The sequence below is a fragment of the Sarcophilus harrisii genome, chromosome 5 (assembly GCF_902635505.1).
Source record: "Sarcophilus harrisii chromosome 5, mSarHar1.11, whole genome shotgun sequence".
In the NCBI taxonomy this organism is placed as follows: Eukaryota; Metazoa; Chordata; class Mammalia; order Dasyuromorphia; family Dasyuridae; genus Sarcophilus; species Sarcophilus harrisii.
The window spans coordinates 196,268,233-196,287,769 of record NC_045430.1 but is presented as its reverse complement, the minus strand read 5'-3'; the positions used below and the strand labels follow the sequence as shown (position 1 = coordinate 196,287,769).

Sequence of the window (19,537 nt, the reverse complement as noted above, 5' to 3'; positions counted from 1 at the left end):
ATAAAAAATTAAAAAGATTAAAAATAATAAATCTTCCATTTTCATACTCTCTTTATATAACAAGAATGATTACCTAACTATCCTATTAATAACATTGTGCCCCATTTTCAATTTGAAATAACAAGGGAAGTTTAACATTAAATTTGCTCACAAAGTGTTTTCAAATATTCCAGTTAATTGAAGAGCTTTTTTGTCAGTTACATATACACAAGGTTATTTTCAGTTAAACTCATCTGTTCTAAGAAAACATAGTGGCAAGTAAAGAGCCATGGATTTAGAGCCAAAGAACTAGAATTTAAGGGCAGGACCTACAATGTACCAATAGGTGTGAAAAACCAATAGGTTTTTTTTAAATTGTTAATTCTAACTTGTATTCTTATACAATTTGCAGAATAGAATCGAAATGATTGCTATAGGTTTTAATGTTGATAAGAACTGGACTATAATACAACCAAAACATAGTGGTGAGCTGAGCAAGTACATTTAAAAATGAAATCACAGATATGATTCTTCTATACACTTTTGTTTGGAGAAAATTATATAGTCAGCAAGCAGTCATAAGATGGAAGAACAAAGAAAGGGCAGATAGTTGTTAAGATGTGGAAAAAAATGTTTGTTTAGGTTAAAAATGGACAGAGTGGTTTATTTTGCAGCAAGAAGAGAAAAATGGTTGATGGATGGCAATTGATGAAACAGGAGAATGCTCAGCAACATTTGCTCTTCCAGCCTGTTACTCCTCCTCCACTGCTGATATCTACATTTTCACTGTTGGGCTCTTTTACAGGGGTCTTTCAAAGTCTGTCTTCTGCTAATGTGAGGAATGCCTTCTCAATGTTTATATTTGCTTTTGCACTAGTCTCAAGAAACCTAATGCCATGCGCCTTTGCAATCTGTTCTCCTTTTGCTTTAGATACAACTCTTAAAAAAAAAAAAAAGAAGAAGAAGAAGAAGTGAAAATATTATGTTGTGGTCCACACTTAGTTGCAACAGTTCTCTCTCTGGGTGTAGATGGCTCTCTTCATCACTGAACAACTGGAATTGGTTTGAATCATTTCACTATTGAAGAGAGCCATGTCCATCAGAATTGATCATTGAATAGCCTTGTTGTTGAAGTGAATAATGATCTCCTGGTTCTGCTCACTTCACTTAGCATCAGTTCTTGTAAATTTCTCTGTAATGCCGGAGAAACTGAGGCAGAAGAGAGATTAGAGAGTTTTCAATAGTTTATTAATTGGAGAGTATAATTGACTGGACAGGACTCTCGTCTCAAATTATCCAGTCAGATAGAGATAAAGATATACTGGGCCCAAGGAATCCATATTGGTCCCAGGGATGTCATCTCAAAGAATGCAGCAAAGAATAAGAGCTGCCCCCTTCTTTAAATAACCCTAGAAACAAAGGCCTCCAAAAGGCGGGAAGACTTCTGTCAGGTTGGGGGGAGACCATAACTCCTAAAAGCCCAGAGACAGGATGTCTGAATACCCAGAGATAAAGATGCCAGTGAGGTATCTTGGAATATTTTAGAGGGATATTGTAAATTCTTGAGGACAGGGGAGGGTCAGGAGTTCTGCTCTCTTGTTTATCTTGCTAGCAATTTATAACCTTAGAGTAAATGGTTCCCAATCTTAATGGACCAGAGTGGGTTTTTACGACTAAGGGGATTTGACAGAACAGTTAAGGAAACTGAGATAAAGGAAACTAGTTCAGGGAAACCAAGTCAGAACAGTTAAAGAGAACTGTGGCATAACATCTCCAGGCCTCTCTAAAATCATCTCACCTCTTTGTCATTTTTCTCATGAATAAAATAATCAGGATGGATCAATTGATTTCTAAGGTTCTTCTACTTTTAAATATTTTGATCAGTTTCCTAAGTGTAACCATCAGTAATATTGCAGATGATAATGCTAAAAGAGGCTTAATGCTTTAATTTCAGTCTTACAGCTTAAAATCTTACAACTCTTAAAATTCTGTAATTTTGATCATGATAACATAATTATGTTCTGTCTTCATGGACTATGATGAGTAAAGACCTAATGACTTTGTGTGTGTATGTGTGTGTGTGTGTGTGTGTGTGTGTGTGTGTGTGTATTTAAAGTAATTATTAGAGATCCTTTCCGAACTGCAGTGAAGCTATCAAACTTACTTTTGGTTTCAAGAAGCTCTAGGACATTCACTAGCTTCACCCCAGTAAAATGATCTTGGCAAATAAGTTAAACCATGCTGAGAGTAACCAACTGGAATAAAACGTGTTGATAAAAATGTTGGTTAAGAGGTTTTTTACCCAAGTATGTAAAGACTTCCCTCAGCATAATAGAACGTGTGGATGAAAACAATTTATTCCAATAGCCATGAAGGCAGCTGAAACAAGCACAGTGGAGCACTTAAGAGTTTAGTCAGTCATCAAAGAAGGTCATCAACTACATCCCAGTCATTTTGATTTTTGTCTTGCCATTTTATTTCAGTGGCTCTGGAAGAGAGAGTGAAGCTGAAGACATTGTCCAACTCTATATCACCTGAATCCAATTCACATGGAAGTCAAGATATTACCCCATGATGTCACTTGTGCTCTTCAAAAATGAAGAATGAGCAACATGTTACTATCACACCAAGATGATATGACTTTATAAGGACAATTCAGTTTTGGAAGATTTATGGTTAAATATATCTTCCTGGGATAATGAAAATATGAACATATTAGTTGAAATATCACTTAGTCATATACTACCTATGTGACTCTGGGCTTAATCTTTATCAGCTTAAATTTCCTTATAGGAAAATTGAGATAATTATATCACCTACCACCTAGATAGCTTATAAGGATCAGATGAGTTAAAATTCATTAAGTTCTTTTCAAACTTTAAAGTATGGTACCAATGCTAACTATTATTATTATCTTTATCTCCATGTTTGGATATATCCAAATTCCTAACCTTAACATAAGAAGGTATGAAATAATATGGTTTAAGTTCTAGATTTTCCCCAATTTTTAATCTGTGTTAGCAATCAACTATTACTGTTAAAAGATAAACAAGGTGTCCACTAAGAATCAGTTAATCAACAAGCATTTTTGTGAACAAGGAGTGATAAATCTCTAGCCTATCACACAATGAATCAAATAGCAAATAAATGAAAAAATCAAGAGATTCCTATTCAGAACAGAAGCTTCAATGCAATAATGTTCAAAAAAATAATCTATGACTACAAAATGAGAACCTAAAATCTTCTCTCTTAAGTTAATTATTGTTTAAACATCAAAATCAATTTTTAAGTGTATTCATTTCCTGTCTCTAGCTAAAACCTTTCATAATACTATTACATAAGCAAATGGAATTCATGATGTAGTAAAGTGTTTTGGATATATATTATCGGAGTTCAAATCCTGGCACTGCTACTTATCATTTGTTGTAGCCCTGAGCAAGGTAATCATCTCTTGACCTCAGAAACATAATTCTTGAAATCTCTTGCAGAAATAAATTTATGATCCTGTTGTTATTTCTAACATATAAGTTAAATATTACTCCACACTTTCTAGGACCATTCAAGATGACTTGGTTGATAAGATTTGATGTATACAATTCTGTATGTCTCTAAAATAATATTAAATATATGACATTTCTGAAATGAATTCCTCAAAATTCAAAACAACCCAAAGGCAGTATCTAAAAAAGAAGCAAACGAGTTCAAATCATTCAGTGGAAAAGGCATATTCAATAAGATAATTTGAGTGACAATTCAATGAAATTATTTATTTGTTAGTCTGATAGTATAGTGATACTATACTATAAATATATATATATATATAAATATAAGTATAAATAAAGGTTAAGTGGTGACAAGAATCTATGACAGGCAGCAAAAGATTCCAATTTCCACTGATGAGAAAAGTATCTACCTGAAACTCAGTCACAGTTTCAGTGTTATTATTAAATCTTTTTTTCTCCCTCACTCCTCCCTACAACCCTTAATCACATACAATGAAGTTTTAGCACATTTTCAGGAACCAACTCTTTCATAACCACTATTTATCAGAGTTACCAATAACTATTGTAATAAGTTCTTAATTGATTTCTTTGCCTCCGGTCCCTCTGTCCTCTTTCAAATTCATCCTCTACATAGTGATCAAAATAATATTCCTTAATGCTCAAGTATAACCATACCATTCTCCATTCAGGCACCTTTAGTCATTTCCTCAGGCCTCTAGGATAGACTACCAACTGCTCAATTTGTCATTAAAACTCATTTACAATCCGAATGGGTTATGAGCTTTACTTTAAAAGATGTATTTTACATCATTTCACTCCACCCTCTCCATTTTGACTCAAAAAGTCAACTTTTCTTCTCAGAAGTCAGTATTATATCTCTTGCTCTATGCCTTCCACACTTGGGCTTCTTATTATCATTAGCTTAATTCAAAGCATTATTGATTTATTTCTTTCCAAGGAAAAACTTTTTTTTCCTGCAAGTTGTCTATTTCCCCTTTCCTTTTGTATTTTTTATCCATTGCATTTATCTTGTATTTCTTTAACTGTTCATAAGTTTTATCTTATCAATACAATGTAAATTCCCTAGGTATAAGGATTTTTTAAATTTCTTTTTATTTTCAGTATCTTAATACTGTCCTGAACAGATAATATGAATTTCTTTCCTAGCTCTATCATTTGCTAACATGGATAACTAGTTTCCTAATTTGTAAAATGGGGGTAATAATACCTATCTCATAGGCTTTATAATGGGATCAAAAGAGATAACATATGCAAAGAACTTTATAAATCATGATATGCAAAATAAATGTTATTTATTATTATAATAATAAGGATTACTGTTTTATATGTCAGGATCCAAAGATAAAAATATGCTAAAGCTCACCTTATTAGTATATGAAATGCCAAACTGAAGCATATAATTAAAAAACAACAACAAGAAGAAAGCTACCCAGCAGTAGACCCCATGCAATTTTAATCACCAGGGCTGATGAAGAAAGGAAAAATAAAATAAAACTGAATTTTCATTTTCCTCATTTTCTTATTCAGGATATTACCCTTAGTTAACTGGTTACCTTAAATGCTAACATGAAATCTTAATATATAATTACCAAATCATACATTTATAGAATGGTAGACCTCTGGTTTCAGCATAATAGAATTGACTTAGCTCAATCCCTTCAGTTCACCTAATGAACAAATTCAGTCCCCATAAAAAGAAATAACTTCCACAAAACCATCTATTGAATTGGTGCCAGAGCATGGACAAAAATCCATTCTTCTCATTCTTAATAATCTATTCTTCATATTATATGAGACAGTTTTCTATGAAAGTTTACTGCCAAAATCTCTGTTTCTTCCATTTTAATTACTACTTTGCATATTGGTTGCCTGGTGGAAGGAGTAAATAAGGAAGGAGAAGAGGAAGTAAGCAGAAATGTTTATAACATAACAGTGATGTGAAAAAGTTAATGATTTTAGAGGAACAAAAGGCATGTAACATGCTTCCTGTCTAGTAGAAATGGGCTTAAAGGTCTTAAGGTCAGAAATGAAGTCAAATGATGAGCAGGATTGAAAAAAATTTTCTTCTACGTTTGTCCTTTCCTATGTCCCTAATCTATAAAGAAAGATAATCTAGTCATGGCAAAGTCAGAGGTTTCTTTGTTGTTGTTGCTGCTGTTGTAAGTTTATTTATTTGTAATGCCCTTTGTTTTATGAAACATATTGGGAGAGGAAAAATCAGAGTTAAAAGGAAAACCCATGGGACAGATTAAAAAAACTAAAAAAGAAGTGAACATAGCATGTGATGATTTGCATTCTGTCTCCTTAGGTCTTTTTTCTGGACGTAAATGCATTTTCTGTCCAAAGTCTGTTGGGATTGCTTTGGATCACTAAACTGCTGAGAAGAACAAAGTCTTTCATAATTGATCATTGCACATTCTTGTTGTTATTGTTTACAATGTATTCCTGGTTCTCTGCTTGTTTCACTCAGCATCAGTTCATGTAAATCTTTCAAGACCTTTCTGTAATCAGTTTCTTCATCATTTTTTATAAAACAATAATATTCCATTACTTTCATGTATCACTTCTTCAGCCATTCCCCAATTTATGGGGATGCACTCCTTTTCCAATTCTTTGCTACCACAAAAAGAAGTGCTTCAAATATTTCTGTACATGTCAGTCCTTTCCCCTTCTTTATGCTTTCTTTGGGAAACTGAAACAGAAATGATACTGCTGGTTCAAAGGGTATGCATAGTTTTATAATCCTTTGGGCATAGTTACAGATTGCTCTCCAGAAGGATTGGATCATTACACAGCTCCACAACAATGCATTAGGGTTCCAGTTTGCCCACATCCCTTCCAACTCTTATAATTTATTCTCATCTCAGCCAATCTGAGAGTGTGAGGCAGTACTTCAAAATTGTTTTAATTTGCACTTCTCTAATTAATAGTGATTTAGAGCATTTTACATATAACTATAAATGGCTTTAATTTCATCATCTGAAAATTTTCTATTCATATTCCTTGACCATTTATGAATTGGGGAGTGACTTGTATTCTTATAAATTTGACACAGTTCTTTATGTAATTTTAAAATGAGACCTTTATTAGAAACACTGGCTATAGGAAGATTTCAGAAAGGCCTGGAGAGACTTACATGAACTGATGCTGAGTGAAATGAGCAGGACCAGAAGATCATTATATACTTCAACAACAGTACTATATGATGATCAAATCTGATGGACATGGCCATCTTCAAGAATGAGATGAACCAAATCAGCTCCCATAGAGCAGTAATGAACTGAACCAGCTGCACCCAGCGAAAGAACTCTAGGAGATGACTATGAACCATTACATAGAATTCCCAATCCCTCTTATTTTTGTCTGCTTGCATTTTTGATTTCCTTCACAAGCTAATAGCACACTATTTCAAACTACAATTCTTTCTGTACAGCAAAATAACCGTTAGGACATACATGCTTTAACATACCTAACATGTATTGGTCAACCTGCCATCGGGGGGGAGGGGATGGGGGGAAGGAGGGGAAAAATTGGAACAAAAGGTTTGGCAATTGTCAATGGTGTAAAATTACCCATGCATATAGCTTGTAAATAAAAAGCTATAATAAAAGAAAAGAAAAAAAAGAACATTTAATAAATAAAAAGAAAATTTCTTTTATTTAATAATAATAAAAAAGAAATACTGGCTGTAAAGATTTTTTCTCAGCTTTTTACTTCCCTTTTAATCTTGTTTCTCTTAGAGTTTTTTTTTGGTGTGTGGAAAACAATTTTCAATTTAATGTAATCAAAGTGGTCCATTTTTCCTTTTACAATGTTCTGTAAACAAATATCTGATAAGTAAATTACCTCTTATTCTTCTAATATGTTTATGGTATCATCCTTTATGATATATTCATATACCCAGTTTGGATATATATTCATGTATCCATTTTGACCTTATTTTAGTAAGAGCTGAGAGATGTGGGTCTGTGTTGACTTTCTGACATATTATTTTCCACTTTTCCCAGCAATTTTTGTCAAACAGTGAGTTCTTACTCTAGAAGCTTGAATTTGGAGATTTTTCAAATACTTGGTTGCCGTAGGCCTTGATTATTGTGTCTTGTATGTAATATATTCTACTGATTGACCACTCTATTTCTTAGCCGTACCAAATGGTTTTGATTACTGCTGCTTTATAATATAGTTTTAGAACTGGTAAAGCTAAACCACAATCTTTTGTAAATTTTTTTTAGTAATTCTTTTTATATTCTTGACCGTTTGTTCTTCCAGATGAATCTGATTATTGTTTTTTCTAGTTCTATAAAATAATGTTTTGGCAGTTTGATTGGTATGGCACAGGACAAGTAGACAAATTTAGGTACAATTTTCATTTTTGTCATAGCTCAGCCTAGCTATGAAAAATTGATCTTTTCCCACTTGTTTAGATCTATTTTTTGTGTGAGAGAAATGATTTGTAATTGTGTTCATATAATTCTTGGGTTTGTCTTGGGTACAGGTAGATCCCGTACTTTTTTTTGGCTACAATAATTTAAAATGGAATTTCTCTTTCTATCTTTTGCTGATGGGCTTTGCCAGTAAAATTTTGATTATATATATATATATATATATATATATATATATATGATTTTATATATATATGATTATATTTTCACATTTTCACAGTTAAAGGTTCTGATAAAGGCCTCATTTCCAAAATATATAGAGAATTGACTCTAATTTATAAGAAATCAAGTCATTCTCTGATTGACAAATGGTCAAAGGATATGAACAGACAATTTTCAGACGATGAAATTGAACCTATTTCTACTCATATGAAAGGGTGTTCCAAATCACTATTGATCAGAGAAATGCAAATTAAGACAACTCTGAGATACCACTACACACTTGTCAGATTGGTTAAGATGACAGGAAAAAATAACGACAAATGTTGGAGGGGATGCAGGAAAACTGGGACACTGATGCATTATTGGTGGAGTTGTGAACTATTCTAGAGAACAATTTGGAATTATGCCCAAAAAGCTATCAAACTGTGCATATCCTTTGATCCAGCAGTATTACTACTGGGCTTCTATCCCAAAAAGATACCAAAGAAGGGAAAGGGACCTGTGTGTGACAAAATGTTTGTGGCAGCCCTGTTTGTAGTGGCTAGAAACTGGAAAATGAATGGATGACCATCAATTAGAGAATGGTTGTGTAAATTGAGGTATATAAATGTAATGGAATATTATTTTTCTGTAAGAAATGACCAGCAGGATGAATACAGAGAGGCTTGGAAAGACTTACATGAACTGTTACTAAGTGAAATGAGAAGAACCAGGAGATCATTATACACTTCAACAATAATACTATATGAGGATGTATTCTAATGGAAGTGGATGTCTTTGACAAAGAGAAGATCTAATTCAGTTCCAATTGATCGTTGATGGACAGAATCAGCTATACCCAGAGAAGGAACACTGGGAAATGAATGTGGACTACTTGCATTTTTGTTTTTCTTCCCCGGTTATTTTTACTTTTTGAATTCAATTCTTCTTGTACAACAAGAGAACTGTACAGTCCTGCACACATATATTGTATCTAGGATGTACTATAACATATTTAATATATATAAGACTGCCTGCCGTTTAGGGAAGGGGGTGAAGTGAGAGAAGAGAAAAGTCAGAACAAAAGTGAGTGCAAGAATAATGTTGTAAAAAATTACCCATGCATATGTTCTGTCAATAAAAAGTTATAATTAAAAAAATAAAAATAAAAGATTTACTGCCATAGATTGGTCAAAATAGTTCCTAATTATTGCTTTAATTTCTTTTTCATTGATAATGGTTTCAATCCTTTCATTTTTGATGGTGATAATTTGCCTTTTTTTCTTTCCTTTTTCTGATCAAATTAATCAAAAGTTTATATAATTTGTTAATTTTTTCATAAAACCAACTCTTAGTTTTGTTTATTAGTTTAATATTTTTCTTAGTCTCTATTTTATTAATCTCTCTTCAGAGTTTCAAATTTTCTAATTTGGTATTTAATTGGGGGTTTCATTTGTTCTGTTTCTAGGGTTTTTAGTTGCATGCCTAATTCCTTCATCTTCTCCTTCTCTATTTTATTTATATAACTATTTAGAGATATAAAATTTCCCCTAAGAACTGCTTTAGGTGCATCTTATAGGCTTTGATATGTTGTCTCATTATTGTCATTTTCCAGGATGAAATTATGGATTGTTTCTGTGATATGTTTCTTGATCCACTCATTTCTTGGAATTAGATTTCCAATTGATTTTTAATCTATCTTTCCTTGGCCCTTTATTGAATATAATTTTATTGTATTATGGTCTGAAAGGGAAGCATTTACTATTTCTGCCTTTCTGCATTTGATTGTGAAGTTTTATGCCTTAATATGTGGTCAGTTTTTGTGTAGGTGCTATGATGAGAAACAAGTTGTATTCCTTTCTGTTCCTTTTAAATTTTCTCCCAAGGTCTATCATATTTCGGTTTTATAAAATCTTATTAACCTTGCTAGTTTCTTTCTTGTTTATTTTGTGGTTAGATTTGTCTGATTCAGAGAGAGGAAGGTTGAGATTCCCAACTAGAATAACTTTGCTTTCTTTATTTCTTCCTATAACTGTATTAAAATCTCTAGGAATTTGCCTGTTCCACTACTTAGTGACTACACATTTAGTATTGTTACTGCTTCATTATTGTCTTTATCAAGATGTACTTTCCCTCCTTATCTCTTTTAATAAGATTTATTTTTATTTTTGCTTTATCTGAGATCAGAATTGCAATCCTTGTTTTTTTTTTTTTTTTAACTTCAGCTGAAGCATAATTCAGTTGAAACCTTTTACCTTTATCTGTATCTCTCTGTGTCACATGTGTTTCTTGTAAACAACATATTGTAGGATTATGGTTTTTAAATCTACTGTGGTATTTGCTTACCTTTTTATGGATGAGTTTATCCCGTTCACATTAAGAATTATGACTACTAACTCTCTATTTCCCTGAATCCAATTTTTCCCCTGTGTATCCTTTGTTCTCTTTTTCCATGCTGTCCTTAATTCTGTTTTTTTTTTTAATCCACCCCACTCACTACCTTTTCTTTTATCAATCCTTCCCCTTCTCTTACTTTTTTTCTTAGTGTTTCTGCCCTTCTTTCTACCCTGTCCCTCCCTTTTCTTTTCATCTTTCTCCTCCTACTTCTTTATAGGATTAAATAAATTTCTATATCCAACTGAATGATTAAGTTTTTCTCTCTTAGAGCCAAAACTGATGAGATCAAGCTTTACAGGGGTCCCCCCCTATTTTTTAAATAGCGGGCCAGTTCACTGTCCCTCAGACTGTTGGAGGGCCGGACTATAGTAAAAACAAAAACTTTGTTTTGTGGGCCTTTAAATAAAGAAACTTCATAGCCCTGAGTGAGGGGGATAAACATCCTCAGCTGCTGCATCTAGCCAGCGGCCGTAGTTTGAGGACCACTGCAGTTAGGCAATGCTCATCCCACTCTCTTTTTCCCCTCCATTTGATAGGTCTTTTGAGCCTTTTGGTGTGAACAAATTGTCCATTATACCTTCTCTTTCCTTTTTTCAGGACAAACCGTTTTCTACCTTTTAATGTCTTTTTCTTTGATGCCATCACATTAGAGTCCATTCATAACCTCAGTTCATGTGATGTCCCCTTTTTTATGCCTTAGTGTCAGATTCAATTTTCAAGTTACAGATATTGTTTTTTTTTTTCCATGTAGGAGTGTAAACAGTTTAACCTTTAATTATATATATTCTCCCGTTTACTTTTCTATGGTCCTCTTGAGTTCTGTGTTTGTAGATTAAATTTTCTTTTGAGTTCTGATTTTTTCAATAGAAATAACTGAAAGTCTCTTACTTCATTGAAGTTCTATCACCTCCCCTGAAAGATGATACAGAATCTCACTGGGTAGTTAATTCTTGGTTGTAACCCCAGGTCCTTTGTCTTGTGGAATATTGGATTTCAGGTCCACTGATCCCATATTATATATTAGAAGCTGCCAGATTCTGCGTAATCCTGATGGTTGCTCTTGATATTTGAATTGTTTTTGTCTGGCAGATGGCAGTATTTTTTTTACTTGAGATTATAGTTTTAGAGGCAACAATGTTTCTTGTGGGATCTCTTTCTAGAGGTGATAGATTCTTTCAATGTGTATTTCCTTCTGTTTCTAGAATATTAGGGTAGTTTTCCTTAATGAACTTTAATAGAATGCTATTCAGGCTCTTCTAGGTTGGCTGTTTTGCCGTTAAGATGATTGACATTTTCTTCCATTTTTTTTCATTTTTTTTTGGTTTGTTTGGCTGATTCTTGCTGTCTCAAAAAGTCATTAGTTTCATTTACCCTGTTTTAGTTTTTAATGTGTGATTTTTGTCAGTTATCTTTTGTATCTATTTTCCCATTTGGTTTATTCTATTTCAGTAGTTTTCTTCAGACAATTTTTTTCCTTCCCTTTCAAAACTGTTGATTCTCTCATGTGTGCTTCTCATTTCTTTACTCTTTTTTCACGAGAATTTCCAAAAAGCCTCTTTGTGCTTGAGACCAATTTATCTTACACTTTGAGATTTCTTCTGTGGACATTTTGTCCTCATCTGAGTTTGTATTTTTGTCTTTAGTAGAAGCTTTCTCTGGTCAAGGTTTTTTCTGTTTCTTTCTCATTTTCTTTCCTTTTGGCATTTCTTCCTTTTTAAACTTTTTTTCTCTCCTGGGATAAAGGTGACACTGTCACAAATTTTCTGCACAGCATTGAACCTTGGCTTTGAGCACAAGAACCCCTTGTGTTTGCGGGGGTAAGCTTTGCCTACTTTTTTCAGGAAACTGGATGATTTCCTAGAGTTTACCTTCTGAGTTGGGACTGGAAGCTGCCCCACTGATTTTTTTTACTCTACTGAACCAGGACATAGGATCTTTTTTGCTGATTTGTTGTGATTAAGACCCTCTCACTGGCTTTCCCAGTGTCTGTCTGTCCTGTGCTGAATACCCTTTTCACCCCAGTGAGACTGACCTTTCTTGAAGTTTTTCCAGTCTTTCTTGAGCTGGACAGAGGTTTCATTCTATCATGCTCTGTTCAGAGGCTTGGTTTCATTTGGTTTTCAAGGGAAATTGAGAGTGTTCCAGCAGTTTCCTGACTTTACTCCACCATCTTGGCTTCACCCCCAGACTTCAATGTTAGATGATTCAAAAGGAGGATGAATGAAAAACCACTGTTGAGAGTTCTAGTAATTATTACTTCCCAAATCTATAGCTTTGCCAATTCCTGATTTCCTAAGTCTTTATCTAAACATCTGCCCTCCTGAGAAAAAACTATTAAACATCAAAAGGTAACCATATTATGTTAGATGCAATCATTTGCCCAGTCATAGGAGACTAAATAAAACATCTATATCTGATCCAGTACTCCTGAATTTGGCCTACACACTATGGAGACTATGGAGATGCAAAATACTCTCTGTATCATGTGACAGTGCCACAGTTACAAAAGTTTTGATTACTATTGTTTATTTTTAAATTTTATTCCATGCCAAGAACACACACACACACACACACACACACGCACACACACAACTATATGTAGTTTCAAAACATTTCACTCTATTTCCAAAGGAATTCAAGAGTAGTTTGACAGGTACTGTGACTAAGACTCAAGTAATTATTTTAAGTTCAGGGAAGAGGCAAAATTTTGTCAAGGGAACAGAAACTTGAGCACTGATTTTGAATGGGAAAATAAAAAAATGTCCATAAACTCTTAATGTGAATGAACAGTCATAGATCCCAAAAGAAGAGGAAAGTTTGCATCTCCAAAAAGGTTATCCCTTTTTTGAGGACAATGGAGAGCCCAGCACTTTATAACATTTCCTGTCAGGATAAATGTAAGACTCCCAAATTTCTATGAAAGAAAAATAGACTAGAGTTAGCACCTCACCTGCTCATAAAATGAGCAAGAATTCAAAGAATGAAAACTAAAAAAGCTTTACACTAAAACAATGCAATTAGGTGAATAAAACTTGGCAAAATATCCAATGAAAACAACAACATTATATCTTCAAAGTCTTGCAGAAAGATTATGCAATTTTCAATCTTGGTGAATATGGCATTTTTCAACAGCAAGGTGATTCAGGCCAGTTACAATGATCTTGTGATGAAGAGACCCATCACACTGAATGAGAGGACTCTGGGGATGTAATATGGATCACATCATATTTTCACTTTTTTGCTGTTATTTGCTTCCATTTTGTTTTTTTTTTTTCATTTTTTTCCTTTTTTGATTTGATTTTTCTTGTGCAGCATGATAATTTTGAAAATATGTATAGAAGAACTGCACATGTTTAACAAATATTGGATTACTTGCTGTGTGGGGGAAGGGGAGGGGAAAAAGAGAGGAAGAATTTAGAACACAAGGTTTTGCAATGGTGACTGTTGACAATTATCTATGCATATGTTTTGAAAATAAAACATTGTAATAAAAGAATAAGGTGTTGCAAAGGCTTTATTTTCTCCCCTGAGGCAATTGGGGTTAAGTGACTTGGGCAGGGTCACACAGCTAGGAAGTATTAAGTGTCTGACATCACATTTAAACTCAGGTCCTCCTGATTCAGGGCTGGTGCTCTATCCACTGTGCCACTTAGCTTCTCCAAGACTTTAAAATTCTAGTCAATTCAATAATAAGCCATGAACCCAGAGGAATAAAGATTAAATAAGCCACTGCCTCCTGCTACAGAAGTGATAGACTTAAAAAAGCAGAATAAAACTTACATTTTCAGATGTAGTCAATGTGAGGATTTGTTTTGCTGGATATTTGTTATCAGTGTTTTCTTTTTCTTTCTTTAAATTGTTCAACTAGAGGTACTGCAGGAAAGTTAAAGTCTTATCAAATTGTTTTAATAAAAAACTAAGAGTAATGATGTGTTCTCTTCAACACAAAGGGCTAACTATAAGTCTCACTATGTTGAAAAACGCACTTTTTATAAATGCAGTGATTTTAAAAAGATAATTTGTTCATGATAATTCATGATTATTATAAATATTTTCTTAACTGAGCTCATCCATTAAATATTTTCACTATCCTTATTGAACATTTTTAATTATTTTTTCCTGTCCTTTTATAGGTAGGTCAGTATTCCTATATAATCCAATCAATTATACAAATTCTCTGTGATTACAGATGCTTGACAGATAAAAAGGATGAAGTCTTTTTTTTTAATTGGTTTGTTTTAACTTTTTTCATATTCACCAGATGGGTCCTCCTGGGTCTTTAATAGGATAGAGTAAATACTAGTAAGAAGAGGACAAGAAAACCATCACCATTCATAGGAACAAAAGCTAATAGCCAAAAAAAACATTGCTCGGTATTATCTAAGTGGTGATGATACATATATAAAAAATAATCCTTACTCTCAAGGAGCTTGTAATCTAATAAAAGAAAAAGGGTGAGTGGGAGGTAAAGAAGATATTCCATGAAGAGTCATGATAGAAGAGTCATGTCCTAGTATAATATTGCCAAGTGAAATGTAAGGAAATGGCCTGAGCTGATTTTTCTCTTTAAATGAAGGTTTTGTAGTTCATTTCTCTATCCTTCAATCAGAGGGAAGAGATTAGTGATGTGGTAATCTTGTGGCATGATGAGACTTTCCAACAATGAGCTTATTAGGATATGGTAGAAAAGTAAGAGATGGTCCAGATCAGTGCATTCAGGGACTGCTAGAAATATAATGGACAACGCATAAAACTTGGAGACTAGGAGACTTGAGATCAAATCTTGTCTTAAATGTCAATTACACCACTTGGGTAATTCACTTAACATTTATGTGTTTTTAGTTTAGTCAGCTATAGAATAAAACCACTAGACTTAGTAACCTATAGTGTCCATTCTAGCTCTGAATCTATAATACTATCATCTTTTAAAATATATCACTGAATGTGCTTTGGTTTCCAGGATCCATACAAGAAAATATCTCAATACCTCTAGATACTGAAATTTAGCTATAAAATTAAAACTTTCGGGCCTTGCGTGACACCCTTTTTTTCTAAGAGACTTTTCTATTCTTTCACTTTACCAGTGGGCAGAAACTATTTTTGAATCCTTGGCTATCAAAGCCAATTTCCTCTAGGGCCTACTCCACAGTTTTTTCTCTGATCTTCAATTAGTCTATTCTAGTCAACACAAGTATCTTATTCCTCTCACTGAAGGTCAGGCCTTTTTGAAACAAGAATTTCCTTTTCCCTTCTTTTGAAGTATTTTCTATGGATGACATCATTTGTATGTGTGTGTGTGTGTGTGTGTGTAAGAGAGAGAGAGAGAGAGAGAGAGAGAGAGAATTTGGTGTTCTATCCAATGGCAATAGAACTATAATATTTCAGAAAAAAAACATATTTCCTTCTTCCTTCAACACTTTTTCTAGAATCAATCTTTCTCTCCTCTGATAGGAACATTTTACTCTTTCATCCTGGGTTTGTCTACCCTACTTGGACACAAAAGAGACCCAGGAAAAATAAAGTTATTTTGTTTTCAAATATAAATTGCATACCAAAATATAAATTAAATAATGTTTATTACTCTCTCAGTTATTGCAATACTTTTTTTTTTCATAAGACACTGTCACACATGAAAAATAGGCTATCTTTTCATGACTTCTTCATTCCCCTTCCTTGCCTTTCTCATCTTGCCAACAAAAAACACAAAAAATTTTCCTCTTCAGAATTAACTAGTGTAATAACATTTGCCTAACCAGCTATTTAAGGACAGAAAGCTAAATCATGCACATGTTTATTCTGTTCTACACATACTTAAAAGTATTCTGATTTGTTCTTTGGGACTGGGCTCATAAGGAGTACAGGCTTTTCCTGATGAGAGGACTATAGGCAAGATGAAGTTATTAAAAATATCTTTTTCATCTGCCCTGCCACAAAGCCAGAATACCAAATTCTTCCTTTAAATTTCTCTCCTTTCAAATGTTTTGATTCACATGAGGAGAGAGAAGAGACATTGAAGAGGAGACTTTTCTATTTTTAAAGGAAAGGACAGAATAATGTTACTGTGTACCTGAGATAGGGCAAGACAGCTAAACAGAAGAAAAAGGATGATGAGGCAAGAGAAAACTGGGTCCTGGTGACAGATAAACTGCCCCTGATTCTGCTGAGGGCTAACCTCACTGTTCTGTAATAGGGAAGGAAGCCTTATAGTCAAAAAGTGTAAATGCTGTCTAATCTGGGAATTGAACTCGTTTGTTAGCCCACATTCTCAGCAAACAGTCTGGATATTGCCTGACAGCTGGCAACCATCAATAAGCCATAAGTAACCGAGTAAAGGTTTATAGACTACAGACTGTTGTGGAGCTCCTATGGAGAGGTAGAGCTGCTGGCATCTGCTGTGAATCATACTGCTGTAACCAGTGAAAAGCCCCAACAGAAATGAGAATGGTAGGTTCTCTCCTGCTCACAACATGTGGCCATGGTTGTGGTTAACTCTCATAACTTTCCATTAGTTAAAGAAGAAAAAGCAAGGGAGCATAAAAGGAAAGGATAGTTTGATGCAATGAAGCATTACTAAATAAAGAAAGAGGCAAAAAAGAAGTAATAATTTCTGGAGAAATCTTGTAATTTATTCAATACCAATAGGGACACAGGCTGGAAAAGAAAATAATGAGAAGGGAGAAGGGAATAGCCTTTAAGTGTTTACCATGTGTCAGGCATCATGCATTTTACAAATATTATTTCACTTGCTCTTCATAATGCAATTTAGTTAGCAGAGTATGCTCATTTTACAGAAGAGGAAACTGAGGAATACACAGCATAAAGGAAGCCCCTAGGGTCATACAGCTAATGTTTGAGACCTTATATGAACTTGAATTTTTTAGAGCTACCTCAATGCTTGTTATGAAATAGACTGAGTGCCTAGTAGGAGTGTGGAGGTTCTGTGGGGAGAGTCATTTAGGTGCTACATAGTTTTCTTTCTAGGTATGTGACTTCAGTTTCCTTTTCTGTAAAAATGGAATTAATAAAACTGAGGATCAATTGAAAAAATGCAAAGCATTTTTAAAGACGTGAAATATTACACAAATATTAGCTATGACAGATGATGGTGATAATGAGAAGGAGGAGAATGAAGATGATGGATACTCAGTTGACATCTTTTTAATTACAATCAGGCAGTCAAGCAAGGAGCAAGAAGTACAGGATTAAGTGAAAATAAATGTAACACCCCTCAATAAGAAAAACCAGTTTTTGTCAGTTAAACCTTTTTCTTGAGACAATAAAAGTACATGAATCAAGAAAAATACCCCTGTGACTCACAAGTCTTTATGTATTCATACCTGCAGTGATGATCAGTTATAGCTACAGAAAACTCAACTGCCCTATCTGACAGAAGAGAAGATACAATGAAAAACAATAGATAGCATCAGGAAGAAATTTTACCTCTGCTTTACATGACTATTAACTATGAGATACTGGCAACTCACATAATGTGTTTCCCTCAGTTTGATTGACTATAAATAATAATTATAATAATAACAGCACCTGACTTAAAAGATTGTTGGAATTCAGTGTCTATGGGGCATTTAAGAAGGTTGCTTGATGTCACAGTTAACTATTAGTGCTATAAAACTGGATCTAAGGGAAGAGATGAGGGATCAACATGGAGTTTCAGGTGTCATTTATTGCAAACAGAAATTAGCCAAATTTAGGAGAGATGAGAAGTTTAAAAAAGAGAAAGTGCAAAAAATGGGGAGAAGGCCCAGAACTAAACCTAGAACACACCCAAACTCGCTAAATGGGACATAGATCATGATTAAGCAAAGAAGGAACTATCTCATAAGGTTATTACTAAAATTCATATTTTGGAGATGCCCTTAAGATAATTCCCAGATGCTCTTATGCTAATAATTTAATGAAATGCAATTTGTATAGTAAACTCAATAAAATACTGAGTGTAAGTAATATTCTGATTTAGCACATATTTTATTGTTGTGGATCCAAATGATTGCACCATTTTCTCAGGTGAGTCTATAAGCCCCTCCATAGTTCTAGGTTTGATCATATTCAGAGATTTCCATTCCTGTCATTGCATTACTATTGAAACTATAAATATGTCTTTGGCATTTCTAATTCATTCTTTTATGATTCTCCCTTTAGAAAATCTTTATACATCCAAACTGTGCTAAGTTTTTAACAAGTCTGCCAAAAGACTGCATGTTAGAAAGGATCTAGTGATTCTGAATGTGATCTCCAATAAGAGAATGGTTTGGGGGTGACTTTTAGTGTTTGGTATGATAACCTAAAATATTTTACATGTAGACAGGTAGCTGCAGATGTCAGCTGAAATCATGCTCTTATTTATCATAAAGAACAGGGGTACTGAATAGACTACACAAACACTTACCACCTCTTTTATTGAGCTTGGCATAGCCTGGAGAATAACTGCTGGACATGGAAGATGAACTGCTGAAAACGACATGAGGCAATGCAGAGACAAGTTGCTCATCACATTTTTCTAGGGAAAAAAACAATAAAATTATATAAGTATGGGGCATTAATAAGTATTTTTAAAAACTAATGTATATTTAACAGATTCAACATCTGCCATCTGGGGGAAGGGGTGAGGGGAAGGAAGGAAAAAGTTGGAACAAAAGGATTTGCACCTGTCAATGCTGAAAAATTACCTATGCATATATCTTATAAATAAAAGGCTATAATAAAAAATGAAAAAAAAAAACTAACGCATATTATAATGACAAAGAGTTACATGGGGAGAAGAAAAATCTATCAACATATATTATTTTGTTGGTCATCAAGCCAGGCTTGTCAGAATTTTTTTGTTTTGAAATGTTTCCTTTCAAAAATCATAGCCATTTCTGGTTCTTTTGTACTCATAATCAAGTACTTCTCTGAATTAATAATAACAACAATAAAGAAAAATTCTCTGAATTAATAATAACAACAATAAAGAAAAATGAAGAGGAGCAGGAGGAGAAGAAAAAGAAGAATAAAGAAGAAAGAAAAAGAGAAGGAAGAGAAGAATGGAGAAGAAGA

At 33.7% G+C, this 19,537-nt stretch overlaps 1 protein-coding gene across 1 annotated transcript in view; it reads right to left on the bottom strand.

Annotated features, from left to right (window-relative positions):
* The window catches only part of CNTNAP2 (contactin associated protein 2), a 2,632,466-nt gene that overhangs the window by 1,942,986 nt on the left and 669,943 nt on the right, over positions 1-19,537 (bottom strand). Inside the window, exon 2 of the mRNA XM_031941247.1 lies at positions 18,888-18,998. Within this exon, the coding sequence (XP_031797107.1) occupies positions 18,888-18,998 (111 nt within the window). The remainder of the gene's footprint in view (positions 1-18,887; positions 18,999-19,537) is intronic.